Raw genomic sequence first — 19,093 nt, 5'->3', positions numbered from 1 at the left:
GTACTACAGTCCAAACCAAAATGCCAAAGGGATGACCGACCCTGCTACCGACCCCGCAGTTACAGGTGCGGAGGATTCTCCTGTTACAGAGGAATTCCATTTACTGCACATTTTACTGAAGAAATAAATCTCCAGTGTAAAATGTTTGCTGCAAATTTAATCTCAAAGAAAAACAAGGAGCAGAAAAATGGTGAAATATTTTTATAAGGTTTTTAGATTACTTTTTAAAATTTATGTGTCAATGACCCAAGTGGGCAACTGACTTTTAAATCTGACATCTAAATACCCCTCAGTACTTTGGGTTGGGAGTTGTAATACAAAAATGGGGGATAGCCACTTCCCTAATGATAATAATAACAACAGAGAAAGGCTGAAGCTACGACACTGTGTAATAAATAGGTTTTTATTTCAAGATGTAGAAGCTCCAGCTCAGATGTTTGTAATGGCAAGCCTCACAGAAGCGAACTGAGGACACCACCTTAAGTCAACGAACATAAGCAGCAGCAATGTTGAAGAAAGATGGTTCAGAGGGCTGCTGTGTTTTGGTTGCACTGTGAATGCAAACACTAGGGCACTGGGCTGCGATGCCACATTTACCACACAACACTGGTAAAAGAAGGTATTTTAAGAATGGATCTGCTGTCTTAATACCATGCTCTTTCTAGAAGTAGGACCATGAAGGCAATAGAAGAAAAACTCAAAACAATCACAGCCACAATGCAAAGGCTATTAAAAGCATCAGAAGTCTTTCCATCGGCTTAACTGGGCTTTTCCATTGACTTGATCAACCCACAGTGAAGAGAGGCTCTCAAGCAGTTATGTTCCTTTGAACCCGAAAAATCTTCGTTGCTTAGCATTATACTAGGATTATCATTATAATAAAAACTTAATAAAAATTTATTTGCTTAGCATTATAGCAAAAACAATGAGCCAGCTCTCACCATGGTACCAGTGATCAGATGGATGCACTAGTCTGGATGTCCCCCTGTTACCTCCTCCTCAAGGGTCAATTCCTAAACCACAGAACCATTTCTTAACCTTGTAGAAGAGACTCTGGATTTTCTTATTCTTCTCCCTTTGTTGCATGTTTGCTAACTACGTGCTGGCTACTCTTCATAGCTATGAAAACCAGAACATTTTGGTATCACACAGAAAATGCTCAGAATGCTCATCAGCCTGCTACCCAAAGGCATTTATATATATTTTTATTAAATATATATAAAAATATTACATATATATTTTTATATATATATTTTTTTTTTTAAATAGCCTTTTTGGTGTTAGGAGGGGGTCTTTCAAGGTCACATTACCTTTTTTTACACCATTAGAGGTTTTCCTCCACATGGTAAAAACGAGTTACTTACTTACAGAGTTTATACCTGAACATTATATAACCACAACTAAAAATTATTCCTGTGAGCTGAAAGTAAAAACGACTTTTAAAAAAACACACCTCCTAACCCTCTCTAGTCTTTCTAATGTCTAAAACTTTTACTTCTAGAATCTCTGAACTGAAAACTTGCAGCTCAAACAGAAGTTCATTTAAAATATAAAATACAGGCTATAAGAAAGTCATGCAAATTAATTAACCCTGAATAAAGAATGACTCTTGTTTATGAGAAACCTATTTGGGGCAGTGGGGGGGGGGGCACCACCAAGTGTCCTGAGAGTGACTGCAATATGCCCCCCTTATCAAAATTCACATAATCTGCTTTATATTCTTGACAACTCCCTTATTTGAGGCTGATAACAAGTCTCCTTTTCATCTGCTCTTATTTTCTGGGAATAGCTCTAGATCTGGCAGTTCTGTGGTGGGATATCTCTGTATGTGCACCACCTCAAGGCCGCTAACCACAGAAACTCAAAACTAAGAGGCTAGTCTGTTTTGCCTCCATCCTGGTTTCTGACTCACAGGTCCCAGGGGAAATAAAACTACAGCTGGCAGGAAGCAGGGCATGGGTGGGAAGGGATAGAGTCATTAGCTTATTCTGCTAACTGCCCCACCAGCAGCAAGAGCAGAGCAGAAACCATGGTGGGGGCAGCTGCTATTATCAACAGCGCTGTCACCTCTGGGTAGAAACTACTCTAAAAACAGTGGCCACCTGGGCAAATTAATGTCACAAGTCAGCCTGTGGGTGCACTGCAGCTCCGAGCATGACCAGCAGGTCCACCATCAAGCAAGTCAGAAGCAAGTAGCAGCCTTAGTTGCATTGTACTGATGCATTTCCCAAATCATCCTCCACAAATGCCACTTTAACCAATGTGCTGTGTCAAGAAATGTAACTGAAGAAGAAAGAGCTTGCCTTACATTGAAAGCAAACCACTGAACTGGTGACAGGGGCTTAGTTGGCTCAGCCACAGAAAACGCTCTCCCCTCAAAGATGCTGATGTCCTCATAGTACAGTTAGCCTCCTGCTCTCTCAGGTGCCACTGGGAAGAGCGACAAGGTGTCAACAGTCATCCTTTACTTTTGGCCTTGAAATGGGGGGTATTTCAGTCCTGTTTACTTACGTTTGAAAACCAGATGCCAACAAGGCAAGTCCAAACCAGTATGAACTCATTCTTTCCAAGCACCTGATTCCATGTGCATTTTTTTCATCTTGTGCTATTTGTCTACTTGAGAACTACCCTTCATCATTCCCTGAAGCATTTATTTCATTCACTTTCTACTCTGTGCACACTTATTGGCTCCAGGCACATTTGTGACAAATGAAGAGCATTCCATTTAAAGACACGTTCCAAATCAGACTAATTCAGGCCTGGCAAAATAATGTCAGTTATGGCAAACAGTAGATACCAATCACAAGCTCCTCGCAGCCTGGAAGAAAGCCATAGGATGTGCTCTACCAGCCACAGTACCAGAGCAGCTCAGTTTCAGACCACCATAGCTCTCCTTTCCGAAAATACATCCCAACAGATCTGGGCTAACTGGTTCAGCCAGCGATGCTGATGAACACGAGGTTGAGCCCCAGTGTTGTAAGGCAGTTCGCTGTCCTCTGCTGCACAGGAGAAACCCCGAAGTTCCCCTGCCTCCCTTGCCAACCTTTGGAAATATGGCATGGCAGCCCCACTCTTCCAACAATGCCTCATCCCCTGTTACTTTACACCACTTCACTGCCACAAGAAAAATGACAAAGGAAAAAATAATTACAAAGACCAAGGCTTGCATCCACATACTAGGATGGGTTTCACAAAACCCAGATAGAGGGCTGGCAAAGCAGAAGAGGACTAAACTCCCAAATATTTCTCTTCCTTCCTCACTCACCCAAATCATCTCCTGACTCTCCATGGGGGCCAAAAGGAGTCATAGATGCAAGCCAGCTGTTTGCCTGAAAACGTCTTTGAACACAACTGTGCACCAGCGTTACCTGCTGAAGCCCAAGCGAAGAAGGCTGTTTGCTTTCTAGCCAAGAACAACTGAATCACAAACCCAAAATATTTAGATTTATAATGTCATTACCCTTCTGTGCCTATAAATTTCTTAGGTGAGAAGCGGAGAACAGATACATAGGGCTATTGTAACAGGAGTAACCATCGGGAAAGAACCTGGACTCCTGGGATATAAACCTGCCATGGAATATTAAAACTGATTTACAGTTTCAGTTTGGTCTTACAGCTGTGCACAGGGTGGAAAAAATGGAAGAATTGTCTTCTGCAAGAATGGTTCTACCAATATTTGTATTTATGAGTCCCGGAAGGACATTATTTTGTCACATGCTTACCTCCATAAGGAATATGGTTTATGCTGCATAATCAGTATGATATTTCAAATACCAGGAATTGTTCCCTCCTACCCCTTTTTATATTAATCTGATTCCTTGTGTGAGATAAGATGTGTGTTGCCTTACAAACTTCAAAAACATAAGCAATTTGCATTTTCCAAAAACACTGAAAGCTTTTTCCCTGCACTTAAAATAGTTCAGACCGATAAACTGATTTTCTCCCAAAAAGTTTAAAAAGTGATCATCAGAGAAAATATGGAAAAGGTCATTATTAGAAGTAATTCTTTACGCACATTCTAAATAGCTAAAAAAAGTGGCTTATAATTGAAAGTCTATGAACAGTATTCAAAATGAGCAACTTTAGGGGTAACAGCTACCCTTCTGCTGTTGAAACGATGCCTTACAGTAAATAGGTACAGTGCTCCCTTCACTTTCTCCCACTAGAAAACCTGCATTTGTTGAAGGAAACAAACTACTCCGTATGCAACAACAAAAACAAAGAGGCTACCAGAGGTGTGTGAAACCGCAAGTGCAAACTCCCGTCAGACAGCAGCACTTGTGAGACAACCCAGCTAACCGGCCACTGTTAAAAACCGAAAAAAACCCCTTCCCAACTTAATATCCTAAAAGAACATCAAGGGCTGGTTTCAGCTGTGCTAGCCTGGGGTGCCCCCCATCCCTCTTCTCAGCTGGCCCGCAGCGCTAGCAGAGCCAGCCGCTCGCATCTCACCTCTCCCCCCACCCCGTCCGAGGGTCTCACTCACCGATCCACCCAGAAGCAAACCCTTGGACATTGCCGCGTTTAGTTTTTCAGGAAATTAAGTCTGAAGCACACTTTCCTTTGCCTTAAAGGGAGTGCGTATTCCTGACACATCAGCAGGCAGGGAGCCCAGAGGTTGCTACAGAGCATTTATTTATACTCATTTGGAATTTCCTGAGACAGTCCCAGCCTGGCAGCCAGCCCAGCGCAGCGCCAGTGCTCTCCTTTATGGCACTTCAGATGCGGCGCGACGCCTCTGGCTCCCCAAGGGTTAAAATGCATGAAACGGGCAGCAGGACAAAAGGAACTGTACCAAATGACACACTAAAAAGATATATTTTTTTTCTCTGACAACAGATTTAATTCTCAAGAGGGAATTAAAAGTTCAGGTGACTTCTCTTCCACCCGCTCTCCCTTCTTCCCCAAGCCCTTCACCCCCATCCCCCTCATTTCTCACTCCCACATGTGGACTGAGAGCACAGAAAGGTTCATTGATATAATTTGGGCAGAACAATTACCTCTGTTGTAACCACCACTGCCTGCAATTCTGCCTGCATTACATTCAATCTTGTTTTGTTTACTCTTCTCAAATGCAACTTATAATTTGAGGGATAAAAATAAAACTTCTAGCATAAAGTTACAGACACAAACAGTTGTGGTTTTTTTTTTCTGGAATGCAGCCAAAATACATGAGACATCCTTCATGGTAGTACACGCACTTTTGAAATGATGCACAAACGTGTTTTATTTTTCCATATTCAATTTTCTTGTTTCCACATAACAGCAGGTATTAACTCAAAGACAACTGGGATTCCAGATGCAAAAAGTGTCACTTCTCAGCATCATAAAGAGGCTCTCAAAGGCCTCAGTTCCATCTCTCTTCACGTCTGCTTACAATAGCAGTTGCTGTAGTATAACCGAACAGGGACTTCAAAAGTAAATGGGCAAGGGGAGAGGCTGATTTAACAAGGGTAACAGTCCTAAGAGACTTCACAGGACTAAAGGAAAAGAGTTTTATTACCATGCCTTCCATCCAGATTCCCAAGAACACTTAAAATGAAAGAAAAAGAGAGACATGAATTGTTGAAATAATTTCCAAGATCACTGCAGATTGGAAGAGTTGTGCTTCGAACAGAAGTGGGATCTTGTGCTGAAATGACAGGTGAGAGATCCAAGTACTCCACAGCGCCTTCAGCTAAAATGGCACAGACTTCCAATAAAAGTGTTTCCTGAACATGTCTAGTGGCTTCAGTGGTATTTAATATGAAGCAAAGTAATATTTAATACTTACAGGCATCAGCTTTTGGACTATAAACTAGGTCCTGCCCTCTAGGTAATTTTACATTTATTTTCTTGAATTACAAGTCATTGATGCATACACTATAAAACATGAGCTCCCCAAAAAAGTCCAAAGAAGCTCTCTAGATGTAGCCAACTTGTTGCATCTATGGGCCATGAAGGTACTGAATTTTAAGTGAACTTGGTTTGGTTTGGTCTCTGCTCTAACCGCCCCATCCATAAAGAAAAGCAGCTTTCCACAAACAGCGCTTTGGGAACAGCTTCTAACCATACTTTGAAGTTTCTCCTAGAAGACAGAAAAACTCTAGGGCAGCTGAAACCTGACTCACGCTTTCTGTTCAGGGAGACAAAAGCAAAAATTCAGCCCTCGAAACACTGCCTGGACCCAGTGCAACCACTGCTTGCGCTCGCTGCCCTTCAAGCCCCGTCTTTCGACCTGCAGAGCAAGTGACCAGCCAGGTGAGGACAAGCAGTATGCAGCAGCACTGGGTGTTCCTGGTGGGCATCTCCAGCTCCATCAGCAGGTTCTTCACACCAGGGAGGGGAGAACATGAAAATACCCATCTGGTTTTCTGCTGTGAAAAAAAAAAACGTGACACCCAGGATAAAGTATGAGAATAGAAGGTGTGGCCAAAACGTCCTTCTCAAGAGTTAGGATTCCGCTCAGAGGAAAATAAAAATCTCTTAACATTACATTATTTCATTTTTCTAAAAAAAGACAGCATGATATCCTGTTTAGAGAAGAACAAATTTTAGCAGCTGTCTCCACATGCTCCATCTGTTTATCATTACTCTGCGGTTTCAAGGGCTTGACATCTGAACGAGCTCTGCATCAAGTCACGCACCTTCAGTGGACTCTCCTCAAAACTCAGTCAACTCAGTAGGCTGAAAAAGACCTGCCACAAGTGCAAGCAATAACCCATAACGTGTATCAGCACTTCGTGCCTTGTCCAGCAAGTCAAATATGGAGGCATATGTCTGGCTTGGCACCAGTAAAACCTAAAGGCAAAGAGCACACATGTATTTATTCTCTTGGCCTTTGAGACCATTATGGTGCCAAATAAACTCATTCAGCTACTGTTTACAGTAGAAACAAAACTGAGGTCAGAACACAGCTCCCCAGTGACCAAAAAACCTGACTTGGTCTGCAGCAGAGTGAATGTAAGATTTGGTGTATGGGCAGCCATCCATCCGGTAAATTCTTATCTGAAGAGCCGGTTATTTCACACCCCTTTTAAAAACAAAAGGCAGAAAGGGCACAATGGATCTGTGAAAGGTGAAGGATGAAACGCAGCTCTTTAAAACATTTGCCTGCAACAGACCATTTCCTCAGCACTGAAGTGGCTCTGCTTGGAAAGAATGAAGTAATCTGCCCAACTAACACGATCCTGTCCACGGGAACGCAGAGCTTGGCCCGGTCCACAACTGTCAGTTTTATGTTCCTACCCCCAAAAACACGGCTGTTGCATTTTGGCGAAGGTTGGATATGGGGTTCTTTGTGGTTTTGTTTTGGTGGATTTTGTTTTGGGAGAAAAGGGTGGCATTGCTGTAGGTTTGATTTTTTTTCTTTACAGCCTTTCAGAATTTGGCATCTGGTTTCCATAGAATGATTTAAAACGCGCTAGCCATTTAGGTCAGACCTGAGACTGATCTGGCCTACCCACCTTCTCCCCCCTAGCAGATGCCTCTGGAAGTGCATAAGAAGAAAGCAAACATACAGCAACATTTCTCCTCTCGGCTTCCAGAAACCTGCGACCCAGAGACTTCCCGGGCCAGGGGTGGTCCAGGATGGGTTTTAAGTTACAGTGTCAAATGTTTATTATCAGGGTAGCTGGGAGCTATTCAATAACTGGGTTCAACATGTCCGACTGCAGCTGATGTCTTAGTACTGTAAGGAGATCTACCAGTCACGTGCCTGGAGATACAGTTATGGATGATTAATCTGACCCAGTGACTACGTAACACTCCAAACTTCCATATGAGAGACTTTGCACGCTACAGTTAGGTCCCTCACTAGTTAGCATCTACCCACAGAGACGATACAACTGAAAAATGCGTCCTGTATCATCATTAAGTGTCCACCTGGTTGAGCTTTGCACAGAATGAACTTCAACTACTTGGTATTTTGTGTGTCATGAGGCAAGTCATGATCTCTACAGTTCTCCCAACATAACTGCTTGGAAAAGCTTATGGTAAGAAGTCTTGTGGTGGGAGAGAGTAGACCATTCCAGCCTTCAAATTTGGTGAAATTTTTTTCTTCTTCTTCTTTTATGTTTAGACAGTCAGACATATTTGCCTGCTTCTATTCAGACACGAGAACTGCATGAGCTAGCAACTCAGCTTGCAGCTCCCGGCAGGGCTTTACGGGTCAGCTTTGCTTTCCCATTTTGCAGAGATGAAAAGTGAATGACACCGAACATGAATACAAGAGACAGGCAAAATCCATGGCTGTTAAAGAAAAATATGCATTCTTAAATCTGGAAATACATGTACAGGCTTCTTATGCCACAGACAAGGATGCAAACTGAACTTCTTCCTGTTGGGAACTCAAGTGGAGGTGTCAGCCCAGCGACTGTCTCCTCATGCATTTGGAAGAAGCACATTGAGTCATTCGGGGTTAGGTGGTGGATCCTGCCAGCATGGAAGGCATCCCATGTCCATCACTCGTCACCCCCCGCCTCCCCAGCTGAGCAGAGGCAGAGGGTGCAGGAGGGAACTCATGGCTTTGCCACAGAGACAGTATAGGCTATGGTTTTAAGCATCTCTTTCCTACTTGGATCAAGACTCTGCAATCAAACACCATGGATTAACCCAGAAATACTGCACTTCTACCTACATAATCTACTTGATTATGCAAAACGCCAAGGCAAGGAAAAGTGCCACACAAACTGGGGAAAAAAGCAAGCGCCACGCATAACTAATGGGACACATGGGCAAGACTATGCATGTTCATTATTAATGTGCCATGATAAACAGTGCGTGCAGTACATCACGCAGCAGCAGGACTGGAGAAGGACGGTAAAGCTGGAGTGGAGCAGGAGATGCTACACGCAGTTTCGCACAAAGATGTCTCTCCTGCTGCTGTGGTCTTGGCTGTACCCGGTGTCTTGTCCTACAGTGATACGGGCTGAGATGGTCTGGCTGAGCCATGCACGTGCTTGTAGAGTTGTAGCCTTACAACTTTTCTCTGCAAAGGGAGAAGGAAGTAATTTTCCCGGAGTCCTCAACAGTGCATTTTCCACAGCACTGAAGATGGGTTGCGAGGAAGCCTTTGAGCGTTAAAGGTAGAGCCGGGGGGCAGAGGAGGGTTGGTTATCAGGGGGGAGGCGCAGGCTGCGCTCCCCAGGGACTGCACCCGGGGAGAAGTCCCTGCGTGTCCTCAGGGAGAGCTGGGGTGAGACCAAGCACTGGAGAAAGGGGCCAAGATGAATATCGGGGAACAAAAAGGAACAGATGAGCATCCTGGATGGAAGACATGCTGTCTGAGAGCAGAGGAAGAGAACAGGACTGTAACTAATGATGGCAAGGGAGGATGGTGAAAGTCTAAAGGGCGATGCAGTGGATGCACAGCCTTGTGAGCACATTCAAGTACTGGCAAGCTTAAAAGCTATTTAACAGCCATCTGTCTCCATGTAGAAGAACAGAGTACAGGAGCAGAAGAGAATGATTCTAAAATACACTTTTTTTAAAACTTCTTAACTTAAGGTATGGAAAAACATATCTAAAATTTAAGAATCACAATTTCTGCTGGAGGGAGGGGAAAAAGGGGGAGAAAGGGCTTAGCCATGGACTTCTTGAAGTGAAAAAACACTGCTGACCCTCATAATCCCTTGAAACGTGACTGCTCTGATCTTGTCTTTGTGCCTCTATCACATGCAAATGTCAGTCCACGTTTTCAACCACAACCATGCATTTTATTGTGTTTTCTTACACTGTACTTTCTTTTTTGAAAGCTACACACTTTAGATTTATCAAGCAGTGTACATGAAATGTTAAAACATGACCTGTTTCCTAGGATTAGACCTGAAATTCCCGTAACAGCAGCTAAGTTGCACAAGTGTTTTCATTTTATTATTAGATCTTCTGCAACCCATACGATGGTGCTCCAGGCACAGGGGTTGGTTGTGTGAAGAGAGGGTAGGGAAGGGGCTAGGAGTACATCAACAAACATGCCCCTCAGCAATAAGAGACTACTCCAGACCAGCGATGTCTGGTTTACACAGGGAGAACAATCTGTTCCCAATTATCAGTTAATTTGATCCTCATGCCAATCTGACCAAACCTTCAAACCCAGCTGTTAAAAACAGTTTCCACCCGCTCCCTCCATCCCTCCCTCTCCTGCTTTCAAGCAAATACCGAAGGGCAATACAGAAATATCACAGACATGTATGTCCTGCATGTTGAAGGAAAGCAGCATATTCTTATGAAGAAAAAACATACAGGAATATATTAATAAAAAAAGAGACAACAATTACGTAGAACACTCATTACAGTGTGAGGTAACTAGGGAGGAGAAATTGAGCAAGAAAAAGGGATGGGCTGTGAGAGGGGGTAAGGGTCACTTTACCTACTTGTACAGGGAAAAAGGCTTCGCAAGTGGGGAACGATGGACCAAAAGCATGAAAGAATATGAGGGGATCTCACACTCACCTACCTCTCCGAGCGTCTGAGCACTTAGTTTTGTCAAAGTCTGTGTGAAGAGTCAGGTGAAGAAAAATCTCAGGAGACTGTACCTAACGCAGACTGAGTATAGGCTATGAAGAGTTTTAAAGAGTTAGAGACAAGGGAGGGGGAGATCCCTATTTGGACCTGGCTGACCTGCTAACCCCCAGACACTGCAAGCTGCAACGTGCGTCCCACAGCGGAGGCCAGCCATCACTTTCACCCAATATGGCAAGTGTGATCTCCGGATGAAATCAGAGGAGGGAATGGAAGAAAGGGGAGCACAAGCACACTTCTGTCCCGAAGCTGGTCACAGAGGGACATCCTGGCAGGAATCTGTACTCTGCCACCAAGGGGAGTCATGTTTCCAGAGGAAGGAAACAGAGATACAGCAGCAATGCCTCCGTGGGCAGCCCGAACGCTCCCTCAGCCTCTAAAACTGCTGTGAAAACATGATATGGGAAGGGCTGCCCTTCTGTCATCTCTAATCCAAGGCCTTACAAATGGCACGAAAGGGGGGGAGAAGAGAGGCGGCCATTACAAGAAGCTTCCCAAGGACTTCTGCTCCAGCAGTAACCCTTCTGCAAGGAACACGTCTAAATGCAGGCACTCAGTGTTCACCCACAGAAGACAACCAGCTGTAATCAGGCTATTTCCATCCAAGCCATTTCCCTGGGGGACCGTATCCTTTTAAAGGCAACAAAATTCCCTCCCTTCCCACAGGGAGAAGATTCATATGCATTATTCATAAACTGCTTTCTGCAGGAGAATCTGGGAAGGGAGTGAGGAATACTGTAGAATAGTTTTGGCGAAAAATACACACTTTTAGGTTAAATGGCCACAGGAATATTTGCTGATTTGCTGAGCGAAGGAAGAAGATGCAGAGAGCATAATTTTTCATGTCTGGAAAAAGTTTGTTCTTGGTGTTTTTCCCGTTAATACGTGCCTGCCCCGTTACTGGTGCTTGCTCCTCACGCAGCCCCACAGGCTGCTCCTCCACACAGCCACCTCTCACCCGACCACCACCAGATCAGTGCAAAGCAGTGACTTCCATCACAAGACCCAAGGGCTTTTATCACTATTAATTGCCACCAGTTCAGTGAGGTTGCAAGGTACCATAAACAGCAAGGCATGCCTGTTTAGTCCCTAGAGCATTATTGGCTTTAAAATACAAGATCAGGACCCTTCGCTGCCTCCAAGGGTGTAGAGGGCATGTATTTCCACAGGGAGCAGCAGCTGGCCACATGAGAAGGTCCAGGTGCTGCCCATACAAGTGCATCTCAACAGCTCAGACAAGGAAAGCATGCATTACTCCATGAGCAAGCCTGCGTCAGACAGGAATGAACACAGCCCTCTGTCCAGGTGAGATGTAAGAAGCTTCTGGGCAGCTGCAGAAGATAATCCAGAACAAGACACAACTGCAGTAATCTCCAAACAAAAGACAGAACAATGAAATCTGTTCTGTTTCTCATGGTCCGTTGTCCTTCTGCAAAGCATCTGCATCTTATATGGCTTTGTGTCTTGGGCCATCTGCTTCCCACCACATCCAATTTCCATTTCTAAGGACTGGGCTATCTGGGCCTGTCCTCAGCTCCTAATGACACTGTATTTACTGTATCCTTTCTAACTCCTTCCTGCCCCTTCCCTTTCCAGTAGATTCCAAAATCAGGCCTGAATGGCATTCTTCAGGCAACAAGTCCGATGTAAAAGAAGGTGCACGATCCCTGATCCTCTGCAGTCTGATAAATACCTCCAGGTTGGGTAAATGCAAGTCCATGTGTTTTCAAGCTTTCTGTTGCAGCAGCAAATGCACCCTTGGATTACAGGTATCAACTAGCAATTGCAGAAGAAACAAGTATCAATTCAAGTAGAAAGCTGGCATTGGCTGTGAGATGATGTGCTCCATCTCCAGCCATCTGTCCTTAAGGCAGATCTGGCATCACTGAGTATACTACAGCATACTGATGGCAATTTTGATATGCCTTATGATAGAGCTGATGTGAAATCACTGGAGACTCACTCACTCTTCACCCCACAGATTTCAGGGTCCCACCCTAGCTTGTTTTTAAATACTGGGCACCACCAGAGTGACTCACTAGATCACTTGTGGGTGAGGCAGGAGCAGGATCCCAGTGACAGCCCTGCATGCCATCTGCCCATCCAGAAAGCACAAGACTAAATGCCAGTTCAGCAGGCTCTCCCGATGGCAAGAGCCTCCCACCAGCTGCCAAAGCATACCTTTGGCATACATCCGTCCCCATTAACTCTGATGGTTATCGGGTGCAGGCTTGGAGCAGGGAGCATGGTAGGGGAGCAAGCCCAGGCTTAAATAGCCTCTCATCACACAGCCCTGACTCAACCAAATTACCATTGCTTGCATGGCTGATTTGATAAAAATACAAACTCACCTGCACCTTGGTCATTTGCATCTGCTAAGCCAAGGAAACTCAGTGCATTTAAGGCTCCTAAGCTCAGAGCTCGGGGTGTCAGTAGCACCGCAACGATACCTGGGTGACACCAGCCCTGCCGGAAAGCAGCGGAGAGCGGCTGTCAGCTGGGGTCTTATGGCAGGCACCTGCAATACTCAGGACTAAAGGATCTATCGGACTGACTACTACCTAGCAATCAAACACTTCCAGTTGCTAACTTCTTCATGTCTGTAAGTGCCCGTGTATTGGCTGAGGGTCAGTAATGAAAACCGGTGGATATTCTGCTGAAATTAGTAATAGTGGTAATGTTCTGGTGCACAGCATTTTCTTCTTGGACTACACTCCAGATCATTAGTCTGGAAATCATGCAAAACTCCATGCATATTGCCTAAGATGATACACATCCGGAAAATCAAATCATAGGAGAGACTCTAACTCAAATAATCCAGTAACTGAAAGGAAAATGCGTCTACAAATGTTTGGTAAGAGTTGTTACAAATCAATGAGGAGGACGTGTATGATAAAAACATTTACTCTAAGCAAGCGTGTGTTCTATTTACTGGCTTCAATAAAAAGGGTTAATAAATCAGCAGGGGTTTTCATAACACTTTATAACAGTTGCTTAAGCATTTATATACCAGCAGATGGAAAACACATTTATTAAACATTTGGTCTTTGAGTCACGCTGACGTTAATATCTCAAACAACACTAATTCAGGCAACAGCCTCTTGTAATGGCCTCATTCTCCGACTAACTGGTGCATAGTTGTAACTTCACTTAGGAGTCAAGAAAACTGCTCAGATGATACAAATAAAATCTAACCAGAGGCCCACGGGGTGCTGCTGAGCAACTGTGCATACATAAAATAACCGGAGGGACACCAGGCTGCTGCAGGGGAACCAGCGCTCCAACACGGTTCGTGTCTGCCACCAAACCATGCGCGGTCCCGCAGCCCCTGGCGCGCTCTCCAGAGCAGAGGTGGATGCCCAAGTCTGCTGGGGGTGACATCTCCCTGCCCACGGCAGGCTGAAAGTGAAAGGAGTAAACTGGGAGCAAAGACACTTGATGCCTGCACTCTGGTTGTTACAGCAGCAGTTCCTTGCTTTACAGGTGCAAAGAGACCAACAGTAAAAATGATGGTGAGTTGCTACGATGCCACTGCTTTAAGAACTGTGTAGGAATCTGAAGGAGGTAAAGCACGTAGCTGAGTTGAACACACAGAGAAATAGCTCAAATGAACCCCTGTAACATGTAGTACTCCTGTAAGTAGAAGCACATTAAAAGCAGGATGGGAAGGCATGGAAACAGAAATCCTTAAACAAGAGTGTGGGAGAAGGCACAGACAGAGGGGAGAAAAGAGAAAGGATCAGGGAAATCTCAGACACTATGTACAGAAAACAGTGTGCATTTGCTTCACAGCAAAGAAAGGGTTTGTGCAACAGCCTTACTATACTGACCCCTGCAGCCCGTCCTACTCAGGAAAACTGGAAAAGCTTTTCTTCTGTTAAAACGCTTTTTTATGTCCCTGTTAAAGAGATGACTGACAATTCTGCGGTCTCTGGATACAGAGCATGAGGTGCTTAGGGAAGTCAAATAAAACAGATGTTTTCATTATGGTTAGAAACAAATACAGTTTTTAATCCTTTATCTTTTTAAATCAGTCTTCTATGTTTGTTCTGCTGCTTCCTTGTTTTCTACATCAGAATAAACAGAATTGGACTGGAATTTCACACCATTCGGTGCCTTTCAGAACATGTGTTTTGAAAACAAAGTTTCAGCTAATTAGGTATTAGTGAAAGGAATGAAAATCCAGCCAGAAGTATTTCCAAGCTGCCCGGTAAATTTTAGGCTTGTGCGCACTGTGCTTTTTGTAGCTGACTGGAGGATCTTTCTACAGATACCACTACGGAAATGTTTGCAGAGCCTCATTAAATAGAGGATTTATGCATCAGTCCTAGCAAGCACAAAAGCTAACAATTACTGGAAGTTTCACCCAGCAGTTAATGAAGACACTAATACTATTTCAAGAAACAATCACCTCACTTTTTTTTTCTTGTACTATGCAAAGAGAAATTAATTTGTATCATGCACCAAAACAAGTCCAGCCTCTCAATAGCTCCCCACAGATGCAGGGTATTTCCCTGCTCCTGCTGCGGCTCCTTGGATGAGTACATGACATGCTCTGGACTTCCATTGCCCTCCTTAACGCTGCTGAGCTTACCCGACTGAGCAGTAGGCTCACATGCCACCAGAGCAGACTCGATGCAGCAGTTGTGACTACCCAGCTCCCAACCGATAAAATAAAGCAAATTTTTCTGCAAGCACCAATCTATCACTAGTGTTAAGAGACTTCAGCTGTTTTCTGAGCAGATGGCACAACTTTGACAGAGCCTAGTCCAAAATCAGTACCAAGTCTCTAAACCAACTTCCAAAATGTACAAAGATGAACAAATAAGCTTGCAGCTTACAGAAATACAGTTCACTACTGTGCAATGAAACCAGGAACAGTGATAAAACTTTAAGTCAGCAGCAAACAAAACTATTGACAAACAGTACTGAAGATTAAATCACAGCCTGTTATTTATTCGCCACATTTAAAGTTCACGGCTTTACCGAGATATGCAAGAGGCAGAGAAATTTATGATAGGTGGTTTCATGATAAAGTCATCGTTTGCTTTGTAGCTTATCTCGCATACACACTCACTGAAAATATTTACAGAAAATGTACTTCCCATAAACATCCTTAAAAAATTAATCTCTATAGAAATGCAAAAAAGCTTGATCCTTCCTCGAAACAAGTTCCAAATTCAAGCATTCCACTACAGATTTTATCTGCGGCAGCAGCAGTCCATACAGGCTTGTATACCAAAAAAATTGACCGAAATGGCACATAGGCATAATCATTAACAGTGCAAGTACTCACATTCTCGAGTTAACCAAAGCAAACCACTGCTCCTTAGTCACCTCGTACTTGAACGCAGCTGAACATGTGGTCAAACTTGCCAAAATATTCAAGTAACATAAACGCAGCTTAGTAGTCCGTAACAAGTCTTTCTAGTTCTTTTTCCTGTTGCTGATTGATTCAGAGGGTGCAGAAAACACCACCCCTGAAGTTTGCCTTTCCACTCTTAGAGCTCCATGCAATTAAGAAACTTGCTTCAATACCTCCAACGCCCAGATCAGTTCCTGCTCATCCAAAGGCTTTCTCTCCCAGGCAGCACGGCAGGATAACAAATCACAGGTATTTGCAGCCCAATACTCTGTCCATTATGAACTGCTGAGGATTTGGAGACACGGGCGTACATAGCTGCATGTTAGAACGCCGGCCTGAAGGGTTTGCAAAGCCAACAAGTCCTGACAGTCTCTGCAAAATGTTGTCCAATTTAGCTCTGAACTAAATACTTGCAATTCATTATAGCGTCTTTCTATGAATAAGGGAACAAACAGCTTCTACCCTGCAAGAAGCCTTGTTTGCATAACAATCTTGCAACTAAAACTTCATCTTGCATTAACACATCCCCAGTAAAACCATTTAGCTTCTTTTAGACTTTTATGTCAGCTTATCAACTTTTTCAATAGACAATTCTACTGCAGGGAGAGCAGAAAATTAGTAAACCAATCAGTAACAGCCCATGCACAATTTTTCTTTCCTTGTAAACTGAGGAAATTGTTCTGCATGACTTAAGTTAAAAGTGTATTACTGAAAAAAAGTCAAGTTAAGTGGGATGTTTAGGCAGTAAACAGCAACAGGTAAGTCACACAGCAGAGGTTTTGAAGTTTGCCTTCTCAAAAGGATTACAAAAGGTTACAAAAGGGTATAGTTTCTTTCTTAGAGAATATACTTTTAACGGTATAAAAATGGGGGAGGGGAGAATATCCTTTTTCAGAGGTCTCGGGATTTAACAAAATTGGTAAATTTAGCCTTAAATCATCAACAGATAAAAGCAACTCCAATGTTTTCATGTAACTTCCACTAGCCTTTAAAAAAAGCCTTCTTTTGCATAAACTGCAGATAATGACACTCCATATTTGTAATTTCCTGCACACAAAATGCTTTAATCCCTTGCACTAATTAGAACAATTCTACAGTGAGCACAGTGAGTAGTTCAGGATTTGTTTCCATACCAGAACATGCTTTCAAAGGAGGTTGGTGCTAAAATCCACCAGGTTAAGCCAATTCTCAATATGTGTGTGTTGTGATCTAGCGAGTAACATTTGAACACTGAGTGCATGAGCCTTAGGGGGAAAAAAAAGCTGAAATGTCTATTTACACGCATAACAAAAAAGATACTTAATGTTCCTTCCCAGGATATTCAAAGTGGTCCCAGCCACCCCAGCCTTCATTGATAAATCCATTTCCCATCATACCTACATTAGGAGGTCTCAAAAGAGCACCCACAAGCTCCTGCCATGCACTTGAAATTTTCCGTATAATCCCACTGTAGCACCCTCAGCTGTAGTGGGCTAAAGCTATGTTTGTGCAGTGATCAGGAGAACAGGAAAATATTGACACAACCACAGGAGGAACGCTGCTGCTGTGCTGTTGTCAATCGTTCTGCAATCTCTGCCCCCTCCTGACCCGTCAGTCCTCCTCAGCAACCTTTGAACATGCCAAGCTATCTATTTCAAAGAGTATCACCCAACCAAAATAGACATCTTGGGAGCTTCTTAAAATAACGAAAAAGTGAGATGAGATGAACTGAACACCTCCTCTTGATGTTGCTGGGGAAATGCTTTTATGTTTTGGTGAGAAGCAAGAAACAAAAATTAGCCTGACCCATAAAAGTGACCAGGAAGGGCTGGGGATTCGATGTGTAAGAGCTGGTTAATCTCACAAGTTAATTACAGACACAGGATAACAACCACATGACTTTTTGCAGCAAACCCCTAGGCCTCTCAGAGCCTCGTATAAGCCAGTGCAGGTCCGTGAAAGCGGACAGCGCTGCATGCTGAACAACCGAGTGCCAGCCCTTACATCTTTGCAAACAACTTTCCACACTTTAAATATTTAAAAGATTATCAGGGGAGGTGGTAGGGGAACAGACAGGCTCTGATCTACCAGGATATTAATTTTCGGTATTTAGTTTTAGCTGCTGTTACTTCCCTTTTCTGCTACTTTCAAAATTTAAGAAAAAAGTTTTTTTTTTTAAAACAATATTAATAATCCAAAGGGAGAAAAGTATTCCCAATGAGTTACCTGCAGCACTGCTGTTAGTATTTGCTGGGTAGGCCATGTTTGCTCAGTGACACATCCAGAGCTAGGCTGTTAGGTGTCATGCAAATGCCATGCATCAAGTCCAACCAGACATGCAACCTGAAACAGAGGAGAAAAAGGCAGTTAAAAACGTACAATTTTAAGAAGTTAGGTACATTGAGCAGTAGGCAATTCTGAGTGTTTGCAGTCTCATCTTCAGTGCACACTTCAGCGTCACAGTAAATATATTCCTCTTAATCAGCATCTTAGCTATCACAAATCCCATCGCTGTCCTGGTGGCTGAAGTCGAATTGCGGCGCTCTGACAACCTCCAAGAAGGACTGCTGCTTCATATCTGTCCTCGGTGAGGATGTAACCAGCTGAATTTGCAATTGGCCTTGGTTTTTTTGGTCTACCCTGAGCTTTTTTGCAGTTTGCCGCTAGGCTACCTTGTACCACAGCAGCTTCGTCACATTTGCTGGCACCTATGTAAGTTGTAAACTACCCAAAGGTTTATGTAGGCCGGGTTAGAAGATTTTTAGGTGAAGAGCACCTATAGAAGAGCCATACCAGCAAGCGGGGGACCAGTTGCGATTTCCGAGCTCCGATGTCCCCCCGGGAAGCGAGGGCAGTCGGACGCAGCCACAGCAAGCACGTGCATCCCCACCGCCTGACAAACCCGGCGGGCGACGGCTGCTGCGTGGAAGCCTGCGGGGTGGGGGACCAGAGCTGGCACGGACCCCGGGCTGGGACGGTGCACGGCTGACTGTGAGACCAGTCCCCTGCAGGTCCCAGCGGTGACAGGTTTTCTGGGTGTGAGGTTTTCTTTCAACCCACATGTGGCAGATTCAACCAAGAAGCAGTGCTTGCCTGAAGCCCAGGCTGTCGGTACAGACAAAGGGCGTTGTTACCCTGGGCAGGTGGCTGCCAAGCAGAAGCCAAGTGAGAGGCAGAAGCAAAACCAGCAACAGTTTTGTGGCTAGCTGGCTGCTGGCTGGCTCTGCAACGGGGCTCCTGGTCCTCCTT

General features: G+C 44.1%; 1 protein-coding gene across 1 annotated transcript in view; it reads right to left on the bottom strand.

Moving 5' to 3' along the window:
- Positions 1-18,107, bottom strand: part of KANK1 (KN motif and ankyrin repeat domains 1) — a gene marked incomplete at its 5' end in the record, with an annotated part of 51,340 nt that extends 33,233 nt beyond the window's left edge. The window contains one exon of the mRNA XM_082335537.1: positions 18,071-18,107. Within this exon, the coding sequence (XP_082191663.1) occupies positions 18,071-18,107 (37 nt within the window). The remainder of the gene's footprint in view (positions 1-18,070) is intronic.
- Between the last annotated feature and the right edge of the window lie 986 nt (positions 18,108-19,093).

Source organism: Platalea leucorodia (assembly GCF_965183815.1).
Source record: "Platalea leucorodia genome assembly, chromosome: Z".
NCBI lineage: Eukaryota > Metazoa > Chordata > Aves > Pelecaniformes > Threskiornithidae > Platalea > Platalea leucorodia.
This window is presented reverse-complemented; position numbering and strand designations above follow the sequence as displayed.